This window comes from Tetrapisispora phaffii, chromosome 4, assembly GCF_000236905.1.
Source record: "Tetrapisispora phaffii CBS 4417 chromosome 4, complete genome".
NCBI lineage: Eukaryota > Fungi > Ascomycota > Saccharomycetes > Saccharomycetales > Saccharomycetaceae > Tetrapisispora > Tetrapisispora phaffii.
This window is the reverse complement of record NC_016523.1, coordinates 142,821-143,308: the sequence shown is the minus strand read 5'-3', so window position 1 is coordinate 143,308 and position 488 is coordinate 142,821. Positions and strand designations below refer to the sequence as shown.

General features: G+C 36.3%; 1 protein-coding gene across 1 annotated transcript in view; it reads right to left on the bottom strand.

The window, feature by feature from the left end:
- TPHA0D00700 (uncharacterized protein) overlaps positions 1-488 on the bottom strand; it is a gene marked incomplete at both ends in the record, with an annotated part of 1,590 nt that overhangs the window by 267 nt on the left and 835 nt on the right. The window contains one exon of the mRNA XM_003685099.1: positions 1-488. This exon is cut by the window's left edge and continues 267 nt beyond it; it is cut by the window's right edge and continues 835 nt beyond it. Within this exon, the coding sequence (XP_003685147.1) occupies positions 1-488 (488 nt within the window).

Below are 488 nucleotides of genomic sequence, written 5' to 3'. Positions count from 1 at the left end.
TTGAACTGGATCCAATACCTGTTTTTCTTGAACATCTACTAAAGTAGTTGTTTGTTTCTTCGTTTGCTCTGACTCAAGGATATCACTACCAGATGAATGTCTACTAAACGCTCCTTTAGGTTCACAATATTCTTCATCATAAGTATCTTTTTGAAAAATTCTCTTGTGTTCTGGTTCAGTGAATGCATTATCGTTGATTTTACTCTTGTTATTAAGTAATGCGATTTTTTCCTCTCTTATTCTGGCTCTTAATATGGGTGTATATGGATTTATACAGTTTGTATAGTCACGATGGCTTCCAGCTTTTCTTTCTGAGCTGTCATTTTTTACTCGACTCTCATATACGGAGTCGTCACAGAACCCTGAAATATGTTTAGACACAACTGGGTACGAGTGAGTTTCGCTGACTGTAGTTAGTATTGGTTGCTCTTGGAATAGACATGTATCAATTGATGCTTGTCTGCCACTAAGTTCTGCTTCTAATTCTT